Here is a 21,625-nt window from a genome sequence, read left to right as displayed (position 1 = left end):
GACCAAAGTTGGCCGTTGGTGAATGCGTAGATGTTCAAGCTGCAAACCTTCATCGCCGTTACAGCAGCAAATGGCAGATCGACTGGCAACGTTGTTGATAAGAGCTGTTGCCAGCAAGCGCACTCTGAGACACTATAGAACGCGCATTTGTTACTGAATACAACGGCATCTGCATTGTGAGCAGATCTTTAAACTGGCATCATTGAGACATCTGGGCTTGACAACGCACAAAATAAAGCTTCGCCTGCATTTAGCTTGGAGTCGTTTTAACGGTGACAACCATTCTACAAGTCAGGAACCGGAATTCGTGTAGCGCCTTTCTTCCTTCGGTCGGTCGATCGGTCTGTTATCACAAAATGCCGTTGATCAGAAATAGAATTCTTGTCTCCAGGAAGGTTTCAAACTGATCAATCTTTTTTTTTTTTTTTAATTCATGCACCCTCAACAGCGGTTCCACTGAAGTGTCGGAATGGTAGCAGCATTTTATGCGGCTCGACGCAAGTACGACAATGAGATTAGGCGCGCCACTTGGCGTATGCTTCGTGAAGGAGTATAAAACCTGGCGTAGGCGTTGCAGGCATAGGATCCTATGGGGCGACATTGAAACGGTTGATATATATATATATATGTGCAGCTAGGTTCCTCAGGTCATGAATAATAAACCTGAAACACCTGTAATAGCGAATGTCAGAGAATTATACATATTATACAATTTAAATATCGTAAAATGGTGTCAACACATTGTAAATAATACAAACGCGTTGTGAAGTGTTGGTATAAATGCCTTTTTCAAGGAAAACGTGGACTGCCTTCGGCTGTCGCCATTGCATCTCGTGGAGCTTCGGATGCATCTTCCGGAATATCGCGTATGCTGAGAAACGCGCGGTTGAGAAAGAGAGCTGTTATCATTATTTATCTTATGTCCGTGTTAGGTTTGTCCTCGACGGATTCACGTAACGTCCGGGTCTGCTGGAGCCAACTATGTGAGAGACGTATCACCTCGTCCTACACAGTCTATCAACAACAAAATTATTTACTGTTGGCGCTAAGTAGACAATGAACTTTGGCTGGTGTATCGTTTAACGCAACTGTAGCAGCTCTTCCATTAGGAATTATTCTTTTATGCTTACGTTGTTCACTCCTTGTGGCTCGTTATATTGTCGAAGTCACGGATATTGTCAATACTGCATTCATCCGTTTTCCGCCATCACCATCGCGTTGTTGCTCTTATCCCCTCTGCGCCTTTCAACCTCGTGCAGTAGGGTTTTCTTTCTTTCTTTCTTTCTTTCTTTCTTTCTTTCTTTCTTTCTTTCTTTCTTTCTTTCTTTCTTTCTTTCTTTCTTTCTTCCACGGCGCGAATAGTTTGTTAGGTGGGGGCACACAATGTCGGTGGCTTCGTGAGAGCAGCCGGAAATCGGAATGCGTCGTAAAATGGTTTCACTGCAGAATTCTGGTATCACCTTATTGTCTTAGCTCCTCCACACGTGTCATGACCTTTTCTTTTTTTTTTCATTTTTATTTTGATGTACTAATTTTGCTCTTCTAGCGTTTTTTTGTGGTGTTCTGTGATCTGTCGAGGCCGTTCTCACCTTGAGTATATATTAACCCCTTCAGGTCACTGTTAAAGAATGCACGACCTTGGTACAATGAATGCTTCGCAGTCCTTCAAAAATCAATTACTTTTTCAGGGTATCTGGTTGTGTCGCACTGTTTACAGACTTAAAGCTCCCCGATCATTCTCCCCTTCCCGGCTCCTTTCCTATTTCGTGACTTCCTTTCTTTTCTCGCCCTCATTCTTTTCGAGCCCTTGCAGAGTAGAATGTTAGTGAGCGCCTCCACGGCGATAAGCCTCTCTCCTTTTAAATAATTAACTCTCTCTCTCTCGTATTGCGTGTCAAGGCTGTTCTATACCTCCTTTGCCGCCAGAGCCTATAAACGCGGACAGCAGGCGAAGCGTTCGGTGCTCGTCCAAGTCTGCACTGCAGGAGCGGTCCTTAATTAGGCAGAGTTGTTTCCCGTTGAGCGGCATTCATTAAGGCGCTCGGCGGCGTCGTCGGCAGCAACAGCGCGCGGCACACTCGGCGGCACGTCGTCGGCGATGATCGGTAATTTAGAGCAGACGGCGCCCGCACCACCTGTCGCCGGTGACGCGACGCCGAGCGCCTGTCATCTAGCCGTCGATTAAGTGCAGCCCTTGCTGTTCGCCTCCTTAATGAGCCAATATCGCCGAAATGTGCGTGCGTGCTTGTTACTCCTTGATCGGCTTGTTGCTCTCGGGCGCTATACACTCGTGACTGACATTCTTTACTACTATATCCTTTCTTTCTTTCTTTCTTTCTTTCTTTCTTTCTTTCTTTCTTTCTTTCTTTCTTTCTTTCTTTCTTTCTTTCTTGCTCCCGGGCTTTTCTTTCTTTACTCGCTCTTCCGCCGGGCGTCTCGGGAATATGCCTCCTCTATTAGCGTGCAGTTTAGAGTGGCTCTTTAATCTTCAAGTCCGCTCGCCCGATTGCCCTATATCGCTGTCGTTATTTGTTATTTTGCTGTTATCTCCGTTACTTCGCCGCTGTGTCGTATACGCAAGCACTTTCGCCAAGGCGCGATTGTTTAATGGCAACAAACTCTCGTTAGTGCATTTCTACGATGGCTCGATGCGCGACGCTGCTGCCGTGGTGCGGCAGCGCTGTTCTTGTCTCTGTGCATCCCTAATCGACGCTTCGCCGCGGTGGCTTAGCGGCAATGGCGTTGCGCTGCTCATCACGAGGTCACGGATCCCGGGGCCCGTGCATTGGGGTCACGTTCCCTGGTGGTCAGAATTAATTCGGAGTCCCCCACTACGGCGTGCCACAATCAAATCGCGGTTTTGGCACGTAAGACCCCCAGAATTCAATTCAATTCGACGCTTCATGACCACTTGACATACGCGATATTATTATTATTATTATTATTATTATTATTATTATTATTATTATTATTATTATTATTATTATTATTATTATTATTATTATTATTATTATTGGCGGTGCTCATAAATTGAGACGGGCAAATATGCTAGTGCGCATTTGAGAACAAAATTTACAAAAGATTGTGGCATTAGTTTTACAGTGGTAATGTTTAAACGGAAACAACCAGTGGGCAAAGGTTCCGTAAACCATTCACAAATGACCGCGCGCGCCCACTGACATGCGTGCACTCTCACGCACACATACGGCGCCAAACAGAGAAGTTCTGGTTCGTTTAATTAGCTGATGGATGACTGCTCCCTAATGTGTCGTGTATATTACTTGTTGGTCATTGCTGGACATTTGATGGCGCATTGCCTTGCTGAAGTATGAAATGATTTAATCTCTAATCGCGCTCCTTGATATTTGTATATTTACGTCGAAAGCTCCATTCAAAACTGATCATCCTCGCTCAGCAAGGAAAAAATGGACCATTCCCGCAGGCGCCGGTGTGCTGTGTTCTTGAAGTCACTTTTCCCTTCTAATAACGCTGTGAATAGTGCTCACATAAGCACAAGGCACCATGCACTGTTGAGCGTTTCAATACACTGGAAAGCCAGTGCCAGTGCTAGAAAGCCAATCTCAGAAAACCAAAGCGCTTTTGTTGACGAATAGCACGGGAGCCCAGCGCCCGGACCCTGGCCTACTCACGATACTATAACGCATTGGTTGAGAAGTCGCAGCTACCTCATCTCGCCCAAGTCTTAGGCGATTCCCCATGGTCTGTTGCTGGTGACAGCTGTAGCGACCCGAAACGCAAGGCCAGCAAGAGCGCGGACCCATTGGTGCCAGAGGACAGGAATCATAATCCACAGAGCTTGCCACTGTTACGGAGGCAAGTGTCGGTCACAGCATGGCGACCTAGGTATACGGTATAGATGGTAGGGCAGTCCGTGTTGTTGACTCTGATTGTATTGGTGCATCAGTGTTTAAGCGGTGACCTCTTTAAAAATCGGCCAATATATGTTCGTTCGGTTCGTGAAACTGCGCGAGACTGACTCCGCAAATGCGTTTCATAATTTCACGTACTCTATTTGACTGCGTTTGCCACTATACGCGTCCTTCGTGCTCCAGCTCTCAAATTAATTTCTTAAATTAATCGCGAAGGTGCGAAATACATTTACTTTTCAACGCTTTGCAACGCGGCTGTCGCATTCCGTGTTAAATTGAGTTTGATCGTTCTGTTATTAGCTAATATACGTATTACGCGATAAACTGAACTTATCCAATGACGTTAGCACCGATGTCTGCATATGCCACTTTGAAACGTGAAGCGTTAGCGACTGTTATATTGTCCAGTTCACTTGGAAGGTCCTGCGTCGCTGTCTTCATTGGGATTTTCCCGAGCGCGCGATCATCGGCGGCTGCGCACATTGTAAACGTGCCAAGCGGAAGGGATCACACACACTCCGTTCCTGCTGCCGGATCGTCCGTTGTCCTGAATCAAAGCGTGGCGTCTCGCACTTGCTGCTCACCAATCACGTGTGTCATTCGTGCCGAGCACCATTTGTCATTTCGAGCCTTGGTGGCAGGCGCCAAGAAAGGAAAAAAAAAATGGGAGGGAAGTGTGACCTCGCGACGTGTGTGTACTCTCTGCTACGATGTTTCCTGCATGGGTCGCACCCTCTCCATTCGCACTCGGCGTGTTCTGCCCATCCCTTTGGAACGTGTTTTATCGAAGGCAGCCGTCCACGAAAGGGACAGGCGAGTAGGCGAATTTGTATAGATTGATCACGAGGACAGAGCTGTGACAGCGCGGAAAGGACAGGAAAAAAAAAGACAAAAGCGCTGTCTGACTTCATCAACGCCCTCAAGATACTTGATAGGTTAGGCTCGGGTCTGCTGCAGATGTTCAAATCATGAACGCTCTTGATAAGCAGCACAGACTCTGCCCTGCTCTTTACGCATAGAACGTTGAAGCACGCGCTCAGCGTGCGTATACAGAACTGCGCATCGTGTAGTAATTTCATGCTCACGATCATTATATTTTCTCATCTACGTTTGTGTCGCTGTTTTCTTTTCTTCTTTTTTTCTTCCTTCTTTTTTTTTTGTTCTTTTTACTATCTTATCTAATTTCCTCTGTAGAGGGGAGTACCAAGCCAGAGACCCTTCTCAGACCGACCCCTATCCGCTCCCTTCTTCGATTGAAATCTCTCTCTCTGTTCTCTTATATTTTGCATAAATTATCGCACTCACTTTTTTGAGACAGACTCAAATTTTTTTAAAATCAGATCCCCTCTGGTTCTATATATAGATTATTATAAATAGAATTTGTAGCGTTAAAGTTACGCTTGCTCATGCTGTTTATTTTTCAAATGATACGCTCTTTGTTGTTTAATCTCTCTAAATTCGAATTAGCTGCGCGATTCTTGGTCGATGTTCCGTAGTGCGTATGAGCTACTGTCCTAAAGATTGACAGGGGCAACGCAGGAAAGAGGTGTTCAGCGTTGTTATGGAAAGTTTGGTCCACAGCAGTTTGTGGAACGGACAGTGAAATTGTATTGAATTCTGGAGTTTCACGTGACAAAACCACGATTTGAATATGAAATGGGGGATTCCGGGTTAATTTTGACAACCAGGGGATCTTTATCATGCCCCCAATGCACGGGACATGGCGTTCTTGCATTTTGTCTCCACCAAAATTTGATCCCGCGACCTCGTGGTTAGCAGCGCAACATCATAGCCGCTAAGCCGGCGGGTGGAAAGCCAGTGAAAGCGCTATAGGTGAACCGTGGTGCCACATATTGTTTTCGGTTTGCTGTGTGGCATACCTGTGCGCAGGACATACGACTGACCTGGAAGCCACATGCCATGTCCTCCCGACCTCCGTATCCCGCAGGGGGCGCCGTATGCGTGTGCGCGCGCGTGTGCGTGCGTGTGTGCGTGCGTGTGTGCGTGCGTGCGTGTGCGCATGTGTGTGTGCGTATGTCTGTGTGCGTGCGTGTGTGTGCAGGTGCGTGCGTATGCGTGTGTGTGCGTGCGTGTGTGCGCGTCAGTGCGTGTTTGTGTGTGTTCGCGCGTGTGTGTGAGTGTGTGTTCGTGCGTGCGTATGTGTGTGTGTGTATGTGTGTGTATGCACGTGCGTGCGTGTGTGTGCGTGCGCATACGCGTGCGTGCGTCTGTGTGTGCACGTGCGTGCTTGTGTGTGTGCGCTTCAGTGCGTGTGTGTGCGCGCGCATACGCGTGCGTGCGTGTGTGTGTGTGCACGTGCGTGCTTGTGTGTGTGCGCTTCAGTGCGTGCTTGTGTGTGTGCGCTTCAGTGCGTGTGTGTGCGCGCGCATGCGCTTGCGTGCGTATGTATGTGCGCGTGCAGGCGCGTGCGTGCGTATGTGTGTGCGCGCGCAGGCGCGTGCGTGCGTATGTGTGTGCGCGCGCATGCGCGTGCGTGCTTATGTGTGCACGTGCATGCTTGTGTGAGTGCGCGTGTGTGTGTGTGTGTGTGTGTGTGTGTGTGTGTGTGTGTGTGTGTGTGTGTGTGTGTGTGTGTGTGTGTGTGTGTGTGTGTGTGTGTGTGTGTGTGTGTGTGTGTGTGTGTGTGTGTGTGTGTGTGTGAGAGTGCGCGTGTGTGTGTGTGCGCGTGCGTGCGGGTGCGTGTGCGTGCTTGCGTGGGTGTGTGCGCACGCGCGTGCGGATGCTATATTGGTACAGGCTATACGTGTCGGTACAGCCTGTGCTGGATCTGATACTAGTCACTCACACCCACAGTTTATTCGTTTTGCGGGTATTCGCACAGACTGGGTCCGTATGTACCAATTTGCAGCTCGTTAAACGTATAAGGTGAGAATGTATCACCGCCTTTCATTTCCGTTTGTTCGCGCATCTCGTGCTCGGACAACTGCAGTCAGAATAGAAAGCCCGGCTTTAGACGGCCAATGATTGCGAGATCGGTCGCGTGGCGGTGTTCAGTTTGCAACTAATAGGGAGTTTTAGTATAGCGGAAAACAGCAAACGCAAGGATTTAGCGTTAGCGTTGCGTGCTGCAAACTGCGCATGCGCAGAACGGAAACGTAGCCAGAACTCTTACGTACGTACACTATTTCCGGAATATAGCGTTCAACGCAAACGCACGCAAGGGATTCCGTACGTAGGGCAAGATGGCGGTGCCTGTTGAAGCGAAAGCCATCCACTTCGGATCTATCGAGTCGTCGGCCTGCACTGTTCGGCTCATTCGTTCCCCACTAATGCTCGTGTTCGCTTTAGATTTGTGTGATGATGCTTCGACAGCGGCGTACAGGTGAGAAATGGACGGTGTTTTCAATATGCGTTCTCGATTAGCGGCGGAGTAGGCTTAACGAGAGGGCTTGCTCATGTTTGCGAGATGGCGCCCAAGTGTATTTGCGTTAGCGTTTTTCTCCGTTCCGCTATTCTAAAACACTACCTTATACCGCGCAGTGCAGCCTTTCTTTGCGTTAGCGTTGCGTCGCACGCTAACACTAACGTAAGCGGCTTCCGCTATACTAAAACTCCCTAATACACCGCTAAGCTCTGCGAACGCTACTGCGCGCAATACTTCGCTAGTTGTCGCCGTAAGCGTTTCGCTCCAACTTGTCGGGACCCCTGCCCCGCGCCCCACTCCATGTTTTCTGCCTTGTTCTCTTGCGTTTTGTTTGCGGTAAACTATAGAACATTGTCCATGCGTTCTTTCTTTGATGCTAGAAATGAAAAATACTAAAAATGGCCAGTTCTAAAGCTGTCTCCTAAAGTTCATTTCCTTGAATCTGATTATATATGCTCTTCTTCGCCCGAGGGAGTGTTTAACCCTGTAATGCCCAACGTATCTTGATGCTACGCTGAATTTGACGCCTCAAAGTTAGGATTTAAGCCTCAAAGTTATGATCAAAGCCTACAGTAGCGTTTTCCATAAGCTGGACGAAGTTTCTGTTGTAAATAGCTTAGAAAACAGATTACAACTACTGCATAATTAAGTTCTTACTCAAATAAGATTTTAAGTTTTTTTTTTTTTTTTTACGGACATAGTCTCCATGGCTAGAAATAGATCAACACGCTGTTTTAATTTTCCTTGATGTGGCAGTTTGGAAATTGCAGGCTTAATTTTTTTCTGCTGCTTGATACATGAATGAAAAGCTTATGGGTTATCTGTTCTGTTTTTCAGAAGAAACAACAACGTGTTCAACAGATAACTTTAGATGCAGTAACGGCAGATGTATTCCTCTACGGTGGGTCTGTGATTACCAAAAAGACTGTGAAGAGGGCGAAGATGAACATCAGTCTTGTGGTAAGCTCAGCGCACTTTTAACTTTTCATCAACAATTGTTCGCACTTCTTATTGCTTTCAAATGCATTAACAAGAGGTCCCAGGCTTAAGGTCTGTTTCGAGACCGCCTGTGCAGAACAATCATGCGAGTAGACAATAGCGAGGCAGTTAAACAGTACATGAAGATACGAAAGGCGAAAAATCAAATTCTAAAAATGTTTGACGCAGAGATAAAGTATAGCTTCGTATCCTAAAGAAAATCACAATCTTAAAAGTAAATACAAAATTATTAAGCATACAAAACCTAATAAAACGAAATAAAGAAAATTTCTAGCATCATACCTAGAATACTGATTGAATAGTAATTGGTTACTATAAAATGTTGTTAGTTGGTCGATTCTAAGTATCTCATTTACTTTAAATTTGGTGTAATATTCGTGAGTTTTTCATGACAAGGGATAGCGTGTTCCATAGTGACATTGACGCAGAGTTATTCTGCCCTAGTTTGTCCGGACAATCGGTAGAATAAGATTGTTATTCAACGCGGACCTGGTGGGGCTGTAATTGACGAGGCTGGATGAAAATATGGTAGGTCGGTCATTATCCACGGATATGAAAAAAATCCCCAGACACAGGTTGAACACTTTGAAATGTTTCCCACCTTCAGCCTCCAGTAATGCCTGAAGGGAGCTTGTTCCCGCTTGGTACTGCGCACTTACAAAATGTTTCATCTACACAGCGAAAAAAATATTTTTTTTTCGTGCAAAAGTAGCAATATATATATATACAATCTTATTGTTTCCAAACGTTAGGTATTTTAGGTGCCACTGGCTACGCCTCGTCACAGGTTAAACAAAAAATGAAAGCGCAAAAAGCGCTTAAAACACTGCAGACACGAGGCACAGAAGGCAGTACAACACATGGTGTACAGCTCCGCAAACAAGTGTAAGCTATGAAGAGCCCAAAAAACACGCACAGGTTTTCAATAGTGCATACGAGTATAGACCAAAGCTACTACTCATACCTAGACAGTATAAAAGGTATAACAATATTAAAGTGCTTGACATATACAGGGTGTCCCAACTATCATGCAGCGAGAGTTAAAAATATTCAAATGCCACTTAGCTGGACAGAACCAAGGTAATATTGCTTGCCGTCGCTCGGAGATACTCAGATTATTTTTTGTATTGTGCCTAATTACATAATTAGTCTTAATCAACTTCTCAAATATTATAATTAAACGAAAAGTGTCAATTAGAAAATTGTAGAGCAACATGAAAAACTCCCGATGCAGCTTTCTGTTGCTCAATACGTGCTACGTAAAAGTTCCGAGCGTGAAAGAAGCCCGCGAATACAGGCTAAGTGCCTCGAGCGGCCAGTCGCGCGGCAATGGCCCCTTTACCTTTTCAAGAGTTGTAGCACGGATCCGCTTGTTAACATGTGGAACTGTGAGACAAACAAAATAAACTCGGATATTACAAAAATTTTTGCTGAGCATAGAATAGATTGCATAGAAATAATAGACCCGTAACCCAAGTGCGCCTTGCTCCAGGACACGTGACTAGTTTAATCTTCATGTGCGTCACGGCTGGTGCTTGGCATCACCATAGTACAAATCCTGAAATTGAGCTCTAGTTTCATGGTATACGTTCCAACAGGTACACTCAATCGCGCAAAATTTTACGGGCCGCGCGCGAGCGTGTTTCAAACGTCCTCTCCGCGACACTTCTGGTGCAGCAGCGCTACACGGAACTCGCCGTCAGCGTGTCAGTTTTCTTGCTCGGCACGAGCCTTTTCATTTTTCTCAGGCAACACGCTGCCTGGCGACGTGCTTCTCTTTCGACAGATACAATTTCAACTGATATCGGCTGTAGGCCGCTGGGCTTTGCGTGGGAACGAAGAGGTTGAAAAGCGCGGCGCGCCAACAGGAAACTGACACGCCGGCGAACAACAGTTCCTGCGTAGCGCTGGTCTCGACGGCAGGTGTCGCGCAGAGGCAGTTCGGTATAGTATATGCTACAGGAACTCTATAGTTTGGTATATTTGGCATAGATCGAGTTTTCTAGTTTGGCAATGGGTGTCTTAATACCGCTTCTATGTTTGGCATGGGCTCGCGTGGTATGCAAGCATCTGCTGTCGACTGTACCGCAAAATGCCTGGTGCTTCACGCAGTGTCATCCCGCAATGCCTCAGGAAAGCATTTTGAAAAGAATAGTCTTTTTCCATACCTGAATGCTTAATTTTTTTTTCCCAGTGCACAAATGATGATTATGAAAAGGGGTTGGGCTGCAGAAAAAAAAAATGTATATCCCTGTGCCTAGTAAATGAAACAGCGGCTGACTTCAAGTTCTCAATGTCAGCATTTATTAATAGTTGCCAGAATTTATAAAAAAAATCCTAATACATCAGTTAGTCAATGTGCGCAAAACTATCACTCTTTGCCTTTTAATTAATGATGCAAGTTAGCGAACCTTTGTCAACTAGTTAATTGCGCGTTGTGACTTGCGCTGCGAATAATGGACAGTCATTCATTTATTCCAGCTAAAGAGGCGAAATTACGTTATTTGCAGCATAGATATAATATGTAGCAACGATTCTAAAATGATTCTCTGCGGTAATACCGAAGTGACCAGAAGTGTCTGAGAAAAATGCACACGTTGAGCTCAGTGTTGATGTAAGCTTCGATTTACTTATTGATGTAATGAGGCGTTACGTGCATTCGAGGTTGAAAAAAAGTCATCCGTGCGGCACTCGGGAAAGTAAAAAAAAAAAAAAATACCTGAAAACACACAAAAAAAAAGAACAAAAATACCAGTTTTCGAGAATTATGAAGTGCCACTTTAAGATCGTGAGCGGTGGTTATTACAATCGAACCTCGATTTAACTAAGTCACCGTTTGTCGCATACTGGTCAGCAATGCCTGAGAAAAAGATCACCAAAAGTGTCGTTCTTCGTCAATGAACAGGCAACTCCATGTTATACTGCAGGTGGGGATTTGAGACAGGAAGGCGCAGCATTTAACACAGATATCGAGCAGACTTTTGCTTGGAGAGACTGCTGGCTTTGGATTGCGCTGCGCGTCTGTTAGGCTGATGAATGCAAAGTCCGCTGGAAGTACTATCGACTGTGGTTACGCGATGCCTCTTTTTTTATATTTTTGATGCCTCGGTTTTTTTTTTTTTTTTTTTGTGGTTGTACACACACACCAGGTGATGGTGGCCCACCTAAACTCTGCAATAGTTGAGCACTAAGCTATATATTGCCCTCCCCCGCTTTCTTTATTTAAATAAGGGCATGTAAGGAGATAGGTGCTCCTGTGCTCCAACGAGTGTTAAAAAGAGAAACATTTTGCTAAAAATAAAGTCATGGCGATACACCACAAACGCTTAAGAGCTTTCGTGAATAGTTCACGAGTCGTGACTCAGCTACTGCACCATACTACAGTCTAGGGCACTGTAACCATACCACAAGTTTAATGAATCCCACGTTGTGTGGTAGCAGCTGTCAAAAAAGTTAGTGCAAATATTCAGGCTGTTTTAGACAAGAAACATAGATTCTTTACTGCTCAAAGAAATTTCAGATATTATTACAGGCAAAAAGTCAAGAATCCCATGCAGAGTGCGTAAAGCCGTCAAACATCCAGAAATACAAAAACGCTCCATTCGCCTCTGCCGATGTTGAGTGCTCGTTTTCAGCCTAGAAGAGGCACAGTGTTGAACTCCAAAACTAGAGGTGATGATCATGTGTCACTGTTCTTATAACTTTTACAAAGGTTTGCAAACATACACTATTCAACATTTGTTGTCTTACTGAAACAATTAATTCATTAGGCACGAAATTTAACGTCTTTAACCGCTTAGCCGCATTGCTAGCGTATTTTGGGTTTCTGGGTTTGCTCCACTTGATTCGCCATTGTGAGGAGGATAGTTTGGTTATTAAATATACAGTGCCTGCTCATTTTGTTAGAACAATGCATTAAGCGTTTTGTTTGCAGCATGTGGATTAACGAAAAGTGGTCTCTCGTGTGCAAAACAAAGCTCTGTGAAGCGATGGTTTGCAGAATATTGTTGCTGCCTTTAAGACTTAACAAGTGAACGCTGCGTCGGTTTTCTTACTGTGAAAATGGGCTACGTAGATCCAACACATCAAACAGGTCTTTCGCGAGCAATGTATAGTGCCTATTTCGTCCTCTATCGTGCCTAGATTGAGGCTTTAAGTGCTTGTTTTAGGAGCCTAAAACCCACATGTTTAGTTCCTAAAAATGCGCTCTCTAGTTACGAGTGTAGCTATCACTCGTTGCGCAGCTGGAAGCGGCCTTTAGTTATAGTTGCCAATGTAAGCTCTAAATAATAGCCCGCGTTGACGCCGATCTGTAGGTCAATCGCGAGTGGTGCTATTTTGGATTAGTGATTTGTCAAGCCCTGGTGTTTTCTATATATATATATATATATATATATATATATATATATATATATATATATATAAAGAAATTGCCGACTATAATTGAGTCGTTGGCCTGACTTATGACCTGGCAGGCTATACTCCAGATGTTGGGTGAGAAATATGATACATGGTGATCACACAAACAGCACATGCACCTGCACACACGCACACACACTCAAGCTGTTCACAAAGTCTCGTTAAGGCCTGTAGACCTTAGAAAAACCAGAACCGTTTTCGTAGCACTCTACGCGCTGGTGGTGTTTATCCACGGACCGAGAATGAACCGCAGCTTACACACAACTTTACACACAGAGCAGATTAGCGAGTCTGAGTCTGATGCGGTAAAAGCTTGCTTGTTCGTTCCTATGAGTTCTGCGAAATGCATTATTTTTATATTCAGCTAAGTATACACTCGTTGGTACTGTTTCTTCCGCGGGATTAGGGCTACATCTCAGCCAATTGTTTTGTGCTCATAAATTGTATAGCTGTTGACTTGGCCTTATCTGTATGCCTTTACTGCTTTCTTTTTTCAGCTCCTCCACAGTGCAATTCAAACCAATTTTCATGTGGGCAGTATGTTTTTAATCAATCCTACTGCATACCAAAGCACTGGAGGTGTGACCAAGTTGTAGATTGTGTGGATGGAACGGATGAAAGTGGTGACTGTAGTAAGTGTCCGATTTCTTTCTTTAACCCTTTCGCTACCGAGCACTCTCTGCAAAAACAGCCCAAATATACCGATTGCTTTTATTGGTTCAAACACAAACGGAATCAAAGACCCAAAAATATATTACCGAAAGTCTTTATTTCAGAAGGCTGTAAACAAATTTGAAAGAAAACAAAAACTAAAAGTTGGATTAACCGCCGTACTTACACTTTACTGCGTAAGCTTCAAAATTCTAAGGTTAGCTGAATAGGTGTGTTCTTTGCTCTAAAATACAGCGATATTATCACTTCGATGAACACCCGTATAACTTGGCCTCGAACTTTCTAAAAATTTGCCTCTATAACGTACACCTCAAAGGAAGGCATAGTGTACTGCACAACGCCGAAGTCGTCGCACCAAGTCTTGGTTTCCTTTCTGTTGCATCTCTTCCGATGAGCTGAGGATCGGTTTGAGCACATGAAGCATCTCCTTGTTGTCATTTGACATTTAGCAGTTGGCGGAATGTACTTTCAGTGGCGAGCGACAAGCCGTGATATGAGCAGCTGAGGATTTGAATCCTTACTATATAGGGTTGAGATCGAGAGTTCTCGTCAGAGCCTCTACAAGACATCATTTTGGAAAGCATGTTGTCAGTACAAAAACCTGCTGCTCTGTCGTGTCACCTGCCATGCAACATCGCAAAAACGCATGCAGTGAAGCCGAACCAACGTATGTGCGGTGCAACCGAACTTGTGTTTCCAGATTTTAGTTCGGACGGGCCAGCTCGTCCTCGGTAAGAGTGGTGCAAATTCCAGCGACAAGCCTGGCTCGTCCTCGGTAGTGAAAGGGTTAAATATATGTACCTGCATGTAGACCCCTCACGAAGAAACTGGAACATCGGCGTATTTTGAGTGCCGAACGTCAATTCGCATGCGACCCTGAAGCGGGACCCGTTTTTGTGAGGCCACCTAGCTCTCCAGCATCTTTTCATTATAGATTTGTGGACAAGGTGGCTATGGAAGCCGTCTGCCAAATTTATATAGCTTGCTGACTTACATAGACGTTTCTAGCGCCGCAGCCTGGGCGCGTCTTTTCTTTTTTTTTTTTTTTTTTTTTTTTTTTTTTTTTTTTTTCTTGATCACGCGGTCGCGGCTAGTGGGACCATGGGTTTCGAAAGGCCAACTGCGGGACGAACAGTACTCGGCGTGTTTCACACGCGCCTGGGAACGGACGTCGACTATTGGTTCCTTAAACATGTACTATCGGCGTCAAATGAAGCGCGAACAGCGGAGCGCGTGGCCGAAGCATAACTGAAGCTGTAGTGCGCGCAAGCCCTGTCAACACCACTGACAGGCGCGCGCACATCCGGTTTGACCGCACTGCACGATGATGCTCTCCCTATATTTCGATATTTTCCGTTTCTGTTCTGGTTCTCTTTTATTTGAAAGCGAGAAAAGATGATGGCGCAGTAATGATCACGGCGAAAACTGTACCACATGCACCGCTGTTCGCGTTTCTTTTGACGCCGATAGCACGTATGGTTTCGCCACACTGTGGGATAATACTCGCCCTATACTCTGACATTTTCGTTCCCGTTTTCTTTTATCGGTTTAAAATAAAGAGAACCAGAACAGAAACGAACATATCGCCGTATAGGGGAAGCATCATCGCGCAGTGCTGTCAAACCGGATGTGCGCGCGCCTGTCAGTGACTGGACGGTGCGCACTATACCTTCAGTTATGCTTTGGCCACGTGCTACGCTGTTCGCGTTTCATTTGACGCCGATAGTACTTCTATTAAATCCTAACACTGCAGTATTGAACCATGTATTGTTTCGGATACTTAACATGTAGTTATTCAATCATTTGTAACATTAAGGTTGACTGTCAGGTCTGATCAACACTTCATACGTTAAGTTGGCCAGAATTTCCCTAGTTACGTCGTCGTGAGTATGCGTCCGAATTTCGAACTTTTCGTTGTACGTACACTTTGAGTCGAAGAGCTGTACGTAGCTGTCCCTGGCGCGTTTTTTTGGCATTACACAAAGCCACTCATGGTTGGAGGCGTGAAGCAGACTAGTGGCATCAGCTGGTTTCAGTTGCACGAACTGGTCGCTGCGAAGCGTCTCTACTTTTTCCTTCATGACTCGACTTTCCCGTGCCTCAGCTGTCTCAGCTAGTGTACTGTACCTCACCTAGCTAACCGCGTAGGAAGCACTTCGGATTCGTTGCCATTGCACTACGAGTCTAACGATGCCCGTAACTTCACCACGCGTATGGGCGTCCTCGATGAACGGGCTACAGCAACCACAGGAGCAGTTTCTTGTTACTCCTACGCTCACCAAAAAAAAAAAAAATAATAATAATAATAATAATAATAATAATAATAATAATAATAATAATAATAATAATAATAATAATAAATAAAAAATGGACGGTGCGCCCCGTGCGCCGGGGTTCGTGGACCGTGGACCAGCGGCGCTGTCAAAGCCTTCGCAGCTTCGTGTATTTCATCTGTATTGCGTGCCTGGTGCGACGCGCCCTTGTACACTCTAAAAACAGTTGCATCCTTTGGGGTGCATTTCTGCCACGCAACAATAATCGTCATCTGTCTTGCTCTGCACTCTGCACTTGCTCTGCACTTGCTACTTTCCTGTCGAGAACGCTGTGTCACGCTGATAACGCTCTTGTCGTTCGTGACCGAGAAGTGCCGGGCGCACAGCGTTAAAGAAAGGAAAGCCACGCAAGTCAGATGACGATTATTGTTCTGTGGCAAAAATACGCCCCAAAGGGTGCAACTGTTTTTAGAGTGTATACTGGTTTTGACGCAACTCAGGGCCGGAGCAAAGACCGTCCATTTGATTACGAACGCGTCGTGTTTACGGTTCTGCTGGCTGTTATTATCGGCGTTTGATGGTGTCATCGTAGCCTGTCGTCGTTTTTTCTCTCAAAGTTCCATCCACCTCTGATCGGTTCTCGATTCTTGGCGGCCGCAGGTCTATCCACCTTTGAAAGTAAGGACGTCGCCCCGTCGTTGTCGCGGAAAGGATCGCAAGAACTTCGCCGCGCTGGCGTCAGCGCATTGGCATTGATCTTGAAGACGATCAGTTGTGCTAACCCAAGAATTTTCTCTTTTTTTTTTTTTTTAGATATAGGCACGAAAAAGAAAAAAAGAATAAAATAGAAAGCTTTATCCATGGATTTTATTAAACGTTTGTGGTTCGTTGGCGAAAAGGAGAACGTGATTCATATTTTGAGACATTCTACAAGCGAGGCCACCGTGGGTTTTGACACCTTTAGTGACCATGTATATATTTTTCAGGTCATGGTGTATCTATCAGTCAGTCCGTATATATTGCGACCTTTACGAATGAGAGAGAGAAAGACTCTCCGAATGCACAGGATTTGTTTCGCCCGACTCGGAAGTCGGGCAGATCCGGCGTTCCTCGATCTCGAAGGCAGATGACAAGCTCGCAAGCCGAATTTAGGGTGTACTAGAATGGGGTAGTCGGTCCAACGCAGGCTCCCCGGTGAGGCTTTTTTGCAGTAAAGTGCCACTGTCGCTTTCTCCCGAATGAGCGGCCCCGCGCGCCGGCAGTGTTATGTTAATAGTCATGGTTAATAGTCATGGCTAGGTGGCGTATGCCGCCGCCCGATTTAAAGGGTTCAGCCTCATCCATCCATCCATCCATCCAGGACGCTTGTCGCGTCGGAGACCCTACCGCAGCTGCATGGAGCTTTGACAGGCGGATACTGGGTGGCGGCAACACTGATATTATTCCCCACCGATCTATTGTAAATAAAATTGGATAGCGGCGGAAAGAATACAAACGACGCAACAACGACGGTGAGTCGAGCAGACGACAGCTACTCAGCCCGTGAGCTCGCCTCAGCCAATGAACGCTGTCAAAATAGCCGGAGCCAACGTTTATTGGCAGGAGATTCAGAATAAGGCGACGGCAGCGCCGCCACATGTTCCGTGATTTTTGCTTCACCCTCGGCGCTTGCCAAGGCTACAGTTGCAAGGCGTCCGCTAGAGCATAGCTATGGCTAGACCCACTGGGGGAGTGGGTCTGTACCGAACTTGTGACTCGCTCTCGGAGGAGGAAGTGGCGGAACCACGTGACTACGGCAAACGTCCGATTTCGGCCAGCCAAAGCAGGCCAAAGCTCCCGGCGCTGCCTGAAAAAACGGCGGACGCGCCGGTGGGAAGAGCGTTCGTCGCGACGCCGGCATGCGGTGGTTTAGGTTACGGTGTACCGCTGATACCACATACGGATGACGTGGCGGGAAATGCTCTCACTCGACGACTTCTCCGTCGACAGGGCTCAGAGCGCCTGGGTGCGCTCGACGTGGGAGCAGAGCGATCGAAAAGAACCAGCCGAATGTAAGGCGCGCCCTCTTTCGACCAGTCGACGAGAGCGGTTTAGAGCGCTCCGAAACCACCAGCCAAAGATCTCATTAAGTCTTTCGTTACTGCGCCTATAGAAATTGATCAATTTGGTCTAGTTTTTCTACGCGTTATTATACATTTCTGTTGGAATTCATCTACTTGCAACATCATTGATGACTGAACGTCTGTTATTTGTCAGATTTGACTATTTGGCAGATTGGGGAATCTGGAAAAGTAATACTTGAATGGAGGCACCATCGAGATTAGTCTGCAATGCTCCTAGCACTTCAATGAAAAGATGCAAAATTTGCACGTTGGTGGACTCGGCAAGAAAATCTTTAAATGACAGCAGCAGTGAAGACACAGAAGCTTCTCTCGAGTTGTCATTTTTCTGATCTGACGTATAGGCTGTTTTAACAATGTCTCAAACAACAGTAGATGCTCATGAGTGCATGTTATTTTGATAATTGTGTTCAGCCAATATCAAGTGCAACTTTATTTACCCTCCCGTGGGTTGCTTTTATCCACCAACTCTTCGACGACAGCGTGTGCATGAGTTATTACGAGTAATCCTTCCTGTCGTGTAGGGTTTTCACCCACACAAAAGCACGCAGTCGATTTCAGACCGACCTTCGACCGAAGCTTGACTAGCTGTCAGTTCTTACTATTCGAACACCACCTGTTCATGTGCCCTTATTCATTACTGTACAATATTGTGCAACATTCCACATTACTGTACAGCACTGTACAGGAGCTGAACCATTCATGCGGAGGCTCCAGCACCAGTTGAACACACACTAGACTATCTTGCTTGCACAAACAAGCCGATTGAATGCAATAATGAAGTATGAGGAGGCATGCTCTCTGACCTGACAACCATTGCTTGGCAAGCCTAAAAAATGCAGTAAACAACGGACCAGGTGCCTGCCCCAACGAGTAAAAACAAGTGCTCCCTGTACAATAGGAAATTACCCGTTTTCACATTTGTAATCTACTGCTTTCCTGCATAACATACTATGATGATTAGTATTCATGCCAACAAATCTTCATAATAATTTTTTTGTGTGATCTGACTTACAACAATTTGGAACTAAAATCCAAGTGCATAGTTTGTAACTTCAGTTTTCTTTTTTTTTTACTTTCATTACTTATTAACATTACTTTAACTGCATTACTCATTAACTAAAAATAGCAAATTGTTACTTTCATTCATGTTCCTTGCAGTGCTCCATTGAAGTTTCACATAAGGATTCTGAAAAATTGTCTCGGCAATTATTACTGCTATACATCCATTGAAAACAGCAGTGATTAGACTATAAATTTATGTATCGCAGTATACGTTGCAACTGCTACGTCATGAAATAAAATTTTAAAACATAAAAGCACCGATAATGAGCACATTTCTCGGGGTAACAAAAGAGGTATGCTGAGGTGCAAATAAATTTTTAACGCTTATTTCAGTGACTGCAAACATGGCCTTTTAAAAAGAGTTTAGCAAAGTACTACTTTAAACTTGCAGTAATTTAAAATAAATATCATCACAAGTTCTTTAATGAAGACAATCGCATCTTGAAAAGAATTGAGGGAAACATTTCATTTCATTTGAGTGAGGATTTGCAGTGGAAGTTTGCAGCATCTTTTCGGGTAAAAGTTCTATCAATTAGCCGAAATTTAATAAACGCTGGCTGACACTGATATTGTGTTATGATTTACTACAGTACCACAGTAAAAACAATAAAAGTGCTCATATAATTAAGCGACAGGGCTGTATCTTGCAATGATTCATACCATTTTATATTCTTTTCATCCTTTTATTGTCATTGGATTGTCATTCCAGCTTATGTTATCTCTGGAATTGGCCACTTTTTGTGATGTATAAAAAGTGTGAAATAAAAAGGAAAATAATCCTTATAAAATATGGTCCCAGATTTTATGCAGCCTTTCTGACTTCTGCATACTAACACTGTAGGTCTGCTTTATTTAGCTTGAACTTATTTAAATAGGGCTATTTTATCATAGTTGCTTATTTTATTTGTTCATGTGTTTTGAATGTATTTTTGTTGTTTTCTTTTGTTTTTTACAGAATATCGTGTGTGTGAAGAAAGTGACCATAAATGTGGCAGTGGTTTGTGTGTCCCAGTGTCCAAAAAGTGTGATGGCTATTATGACTGCAGAGATGAAAGTGATGAAGCATCATGCACAACAAGTAATTATGCTTCCCTTGTGGCCCTTACTGAGCTCATGCTTACTTGGCGTAGAATTAGACTTAAGTTGGATGCAAATGAATATTGATAAAAGCGATGAATGTAGTAGTGATGGTAATAGTAATACATGTTTTTAATGGGAATGCTATCTTTTAGATGGAACTGCCTGCCGGTTAAATGAATTTCGCTGCCGGCATGGCAACAAGTGCATTGATGAGAGCAAGAAATGTGACCACTGGGATGACTGTGGAGATAATTCTGATGAAGAAGGATGTGGTAAGCACTGTCCTTGCCATGGATGCAAGTTGCAGACCATATATATATTTTTTCTTTGACCTAGTGGCACATGTATGCCTGCCTAAACATTGGCCCCATGTGCTTCAGATTTTCCTCCTTGCAACGAAGGCCAGTTCCGGTGCACAAATGCTATATGCATACCCATCCGTTGGCGATGTGATGGACACTCGGACTGCTCGGACCAGTCTGATGAACGAAACTGCAGTAAGTAGCTCTCGAATGAATGCATACTCAATGCATACTTTTGTGGGGAGCTGTATTGTGAACACTTGATGGTATCACCACTTAAAATTTTTGAAATGAATTGAAGCAGTACTGTTGTGCACAGGATATACGCTCTGATTGAGCCGGTTTGCAGTCACATCTTTGTTTTGGTCACTAGCTTCTTTATTGCAAGCATAATTAAGCACAGCTGTTAAGCTAAAATTCATATTGTTCTTGACAAGAGCAGTATTCTCTATGTTGTTGCTACCCTAATGGAATATAATGAGCATTAGTGAGAAGTAATGGTCACAAGAACTTTATGGAAGTAGTTTTCATTCTTATTTTAGATCACAGTAAGGAGAAATACTACATTGATAGTCGAGCACCATCAAGTGTTTCTTTCTGAAAGCTGTGGTTTGGGCCCAAAGCTTCTGAATGTGCACTGGTATCTGCACCCTGCCAGCCTTCCTGCTTCTGCAGCTTTATTTGCACACTGGCAGCCATGTATGCTTTCCTTCCGTAACCTTTCTGCTGGCAGAAGCATGGGGAGTCAATGGTGGCACACCAAGCACATAAATAACAGTTCGAAAAGTGATTAAAAGAGTTTTGTGTTGTAGGCATGGGTGTGTCACCCGTGGGAACGGGTTACTTACTGCGAGGGAGAAAGGGCAGAAAGATGAAAGGTATTGTATTGCATTTCTTGAGCACTGAAGTTGTATAGTCTGCACACACGAGTGGATGCAGTGCACTCTTGCTGCGTTAAAACTGTTTATTATAATTCCTGCCTATACAGTAAGCTTTATATGACATACTGGAAGTAACATTTTGCATCTTTGTGATTGCACTTGTCATTCACTGGTGCATTTTGTCGTGTGCTACATCTTCTTGTTTTTAGAAACTAAGGAGTAGGGACACTCACAGTACAGTTTTTCCCAGGTACATCTGCCCCGAAAATTCTAGATGCACAGTTTCTTATGAGCACACCATAAGATACTTCATGTTAACCATTCATGCTCTAGTTGCGTTATTTGTCCATCCTTAAGGCCTCGAGTCAATTTGATTGTACAATGAGCCTCTGCTGTTGCTTTCAGCATCTGTTACATGCTTGGATACAAAATTTCTATGTCCATCTGAGAAAAAATGTATCGACAAGTCAAAGCTGTGCGACGGGAAGCAAGATTGTGATGATGGGGCTGATGAGAAGAAGAATTGCTGTAAGTAATAG

At 44.6% G+C, this 21,625-nt stretch overlaps 1 protein-coding gene across 6 annotated transcripts in view; it reads left to right on the top strand.

Moving 5' to 3' along the window:
* Positions 1–21,625, top strand: part of LOC119456666 (low-density lipoprotein receptor-related protein 2-like) — a 224,366-nt gene that overhangs the window by 122,859 nt on the left and 79,882 nt on the right. For 3 of the 6 annotated variants that reach the window (XM_037718494.2, XM_049664836.1, XM_049664843.1), the window contains exons 2-7: positions 8,113–8,235; positions 13,191–13,325; positions 19,779–19,901; positions 20,056–20,175; positions 20,284–20,400; positions 21,492–21,614. In XM_037718494.2, the coding sequence (XP_037574422.1) occupies positions 8,113–8,235; positions 13,191–13,325; positions 19,779–19,901; positions 20,056–20,175; positions 20,284–20,400; positions 21,492–21,614 (741 nt within the window). The remainder of the gene's footprint in view (positions 1–8,112; positions 8,236–13,190; positions 13,326–19,778; positions 19,902–20,055; positions 20,176–20,283; positions 20,401–21,491; positions 21,615–21,625) is intronic. The other 3 variants (XM_037718507.2, XM_037718502.2, XM_037718513.2) reach the window with 3 other exon arrangements.

This window comes from Dermacentor silvarum, chromosome 1 (genome assembly GCF_013339745.2).
Source record: "Dermacentor silvarum isolate Dsil-2018 chromosome 1, BIME_Dsil_1.4, whole genome shotgun sequence".
Taxonomy (NCBI): domain Eukaryota; kingdom Metazoa; phylum Arthropoda; class Arachnida; order Ixodida; family Ixodidae; genus Dermacentor; species Dermacentor silvarum.
This window is presented reverse-complemented; position numbering and strand designations above follow the sequence as displayed.